The 3,374-nt window shown below is 41.7% G+C and overlaps 1 gene segment (V, D, J or C); it reads right to left on the reverse strand.

Moving 5' to 3' along the window:
• Positions 1–806: 806 nt before the first annotated feature.
• LOC125444334 lies at positions 807–1,310 on the reverse strand. The segment is given in 2 exon segments: positions 807–1,132; positions 1,228–1,310. Coding segments are annotated over 2 exon segments (372 nt in total).
• Positions 1,311–3,374: the final 2,064 nt, after the last annotated feature.

Consider the following 3,374-nt stretch of genomic DNA (forward strand, 5'->3'; position numbering starts at 1 on the left):
AACAACTACCACCATGCTGACAAATGAAACTGATGCTCAAGTGTTCTGTGTGAATATGAGAACCACAGTTTCAGCCCTGACAAACACAGTGCCTGTTTTTCAAAAGTGTTTCAAGTATTACATGATTCATCCCACCCAGAGGAGAGCCTTGGCTACTGCAAGATGCAATGTGCTGCCATCAGCTCTGCTGGAGGGAAGATTCAAGAATATGGAACGTTCTAAAAGAGTTTGTTCATGTGATAGGACTACGGTTGAAACACTTGACCATTCTTTGTTTCTATGCCCTAAATACAATAAGATACGCATGAAATACATGAATTCCATTTTCTTGCAATGTTCTCAGTGGCATGAGTGTTATAAGATACCCAATCTCCTGAACAGCTCTGATGTGCTCTTTTGTGAAACTGTTGCAAATTTTATACTGGAAATTAGTAATTTTAGCAATTTTAACTGTATTTCTTAACCTTGTTTTGTTTTAAAATTTTGTCCTGTTTTATATGCCAATAAATGCTTGTGTTGTTGAATATTTAAATAATATATTTTTACATCATACATATCATTGGTTGGTTGCGGATTAGCTGCAATTTGAAAACATCCAGCAATTTGGGAAGGAGATGTGTCTTGATATGTTACTGGGGCTCTTTCCACAGAAACCTTTTAAAATGTTTTCAGGAAAAGTGCATTTGCCCTGTGCTTTAACCAGCCTGTGGATCTTTGTGGGCTGTGGTTTTTTCAGACTATGACCCAGCTGTGTGTGTTTGGGTGGAAGAGCCTGAGTGTGGTTTTTGCCTGGGGGCTCCATTGCTTCACTTCTCTGTGTGTTTCCCACAATAATATGTTGTGGTGTCTGCAGTTGTCAGGGAGCTCATTTGAAGATAGACCTCATTCCTGGACGTATCCTTGGTGATGCTGATCCGGTTGCTGAATGCTGGATTGTATTGCGTGGTTCCTCCATTTGCAGTATTCCGGATGAAACCCAGCCACTCCAGACTTTTGCCTGGGAGTTGTCGGATCCAGCTCCAGTAGTAATCGCTGACTTGGACCCCAGAGATGATGCAGGTCAGTTTGAAGGACCCTCCTGGTTTCACCATTGCTGGACCAGATTGCGTCAGCTGGAGAGCGGAAAAGGTGCCTGAAAAAGAAGAAGACAATAGGAATGAGAGCCGGTTTCCGAATTCTGCCTTGTTGCAAGCCTCCTTCATCTTTACTCAGTGCATAAACCCTCACCTGGTGCAATACTCAACAGAATGAGAAGAATCACAGCCGATTCCATCTTTGTTCTTTCACTGCTGTCTGTTTTGTAGAGATGGAACTGGATACAGCCAGGTCTTGGAACTCCAACAGATGATGCCGTTTAAGTAGGAGGAGATTCTCCAGGAAGTTTGCATAGAGGGTGCATGGGCCAGAGGCAGAATGGATAAAAGGAAGCCCCCTTGCTGGGTTAAGTAAATCAAGATTCAAGCACAATGTTCACCACTCTCATCCTTTACCACCATGCTGACAAAACAAACTAACGCTCAAACGTTTTGTGTGAATGTGAGAACCAGCATTTCAGCTGAACAAACATTGTGTCAGTTGTCCGTAACTAGTAAGGTTGTTTTCACTTTCTTCCTATTTTTACAGAATCCACAGCAGAGGCTCATTCCACACATGCAGAATAATTCACTTTCAAACTGCTTTCAGTGCTCTTTGAAGTTGTGCAGAATGGCAAAATCCACTTGCAAACAGTTGTGAAAGTGGTTTGAAAACGCATTATTTTGCGTGTGCGGAAGGGGCCAGAGATTCGTGTGGCAAATGTGGTCACTTAGAAGCAAGTGAAACAGGGAAGGACATGTTTCTCCGTGACCACCAACGGCCTATGTTTTTGGAAGAAACCCAGAACATTTATCAGTCCAAGTGGGCAAATCTACCACACCATCACATCTTTGATAGGAAACGTTCACTAAGTCCGAGAAGCTGGCAGTGGAAGATTGCAGAGCTCACTTTTATAACAGAAGCACCGGCATATTCCCAAATATAATCATCAGCATATCAATATACCCTCATCCCAAAACTGCCATTTGGAAACGTGGGGAATGATATATGAGACAAATAGAAGTTCGTGGACTTGCAAATCCCCCATTCTTATACCCCCTCATTGCTGCCTACGAATTTTCACCACACTGTGGTATATTATTGAAGGCATTTCTTCACCTGCTTTTCATTTATTCTGCAATAGCCTATCTTACACCATCCTTTCACTCAGAAGAGTTTGTCAATGACCTATTCAGTTTTCAATTTAAAAAGCACATTCATACATTTTGTGTTTTTTCCCCAAGGGGGATATTTCTAGGTTTTTGGCCTCTTAAGAATTCCCATTTTTCAGAAGTGTTCAAAATATTTATATATTTAAATGATATAATTTACATCACAACAGATTAGCTGCAGTTTGAAAATATCCAGCCATTTTGGAAGGAGGTGTGTCTTGATGTGTACCTGGGGCTCTTTCCGCACAAACCTTTTAAAACGTTTTGAGGCAGGAAATAAAATGTTTCTTCCACAGAGTTTCGCATTGCTTTTATCTCCATTTTTTTGCAGCCTCAAAAATGTTTTTAAGTGCATATTCCTTTTAGAAACTCTTCTCAACACTGAAACGTTTTGAAAACATCACCACTTGCTGTGCGATCAATTTAACTCACGCTTTCTATTCCTCTCTGTTGGGTTTCTAAATTTCCTCCTCAGCATATTTTTCTGGGCTCACTCTGTTCCCCCTTGCCTGTTTTATTTCAATCATTTGTGTTTTAATTTTTTTTAGAAGAAGAAGAGTTTGGATTTATATCCCCCCTTTCCCCCCTGCAGGAGACTCAAAGGGGCTTACAATCTCCTTGCCCTTCCCCCCTCACAACAAACACTCTGTGAGGTGGGTGGGGCTGAGAGAGCTCCGAGAAGCTGTGACTAGCCCAAGGTCACCCAGCTGGCGTGTGTGGGAGTGTACAGGCTAATCTGAATTCCCCAGAGAAGCCTCCACAGCTCAGGCGGCAGAGCTGGGAATCAAACCCGGTTCCTCCAGACTAGATACACGAGCTCTTAACCTCCTACGCCACTGCTGTCTCCGAGAGGAGTCTCTAGTTTTATTTATTTATATTCTTTTATTTATACTTTGAGCTTCTATGCCTCCCCGTCCCTCAAGAGGCTCTGGGCTGTGTTCGTTGGCATATAATAAATACAGGCATAAAATCATCATAAATTAGCTAAAACTTATAAAAGCAGCGGAGACTATCTAAACATTAGCACTTAAATAAAGCATAAATTTCTAGTGATATAGTTTCCCATTCTCTCAGACAAAGAATGTTGAGTTGCTGTGAATGTCCAAGATAGAGAGGGGCTGTAAATAT

Source organism: Sphaerodactylus townsendi, linkage group LG15 (genome assembly GCF_021028975.2).
Source record: "Sphaerodactylus townsendi isolate TG3544 linkage group LG15, MPM_Stown_v2.3, whole genome shotgun sequence".
NCBI lineage: Eukaryota > Metazoa > Chordata > Lepidosauria > Squamata > Sphaerodactylidae > Sphaerodactylus > Sphaerodactylus townsendi.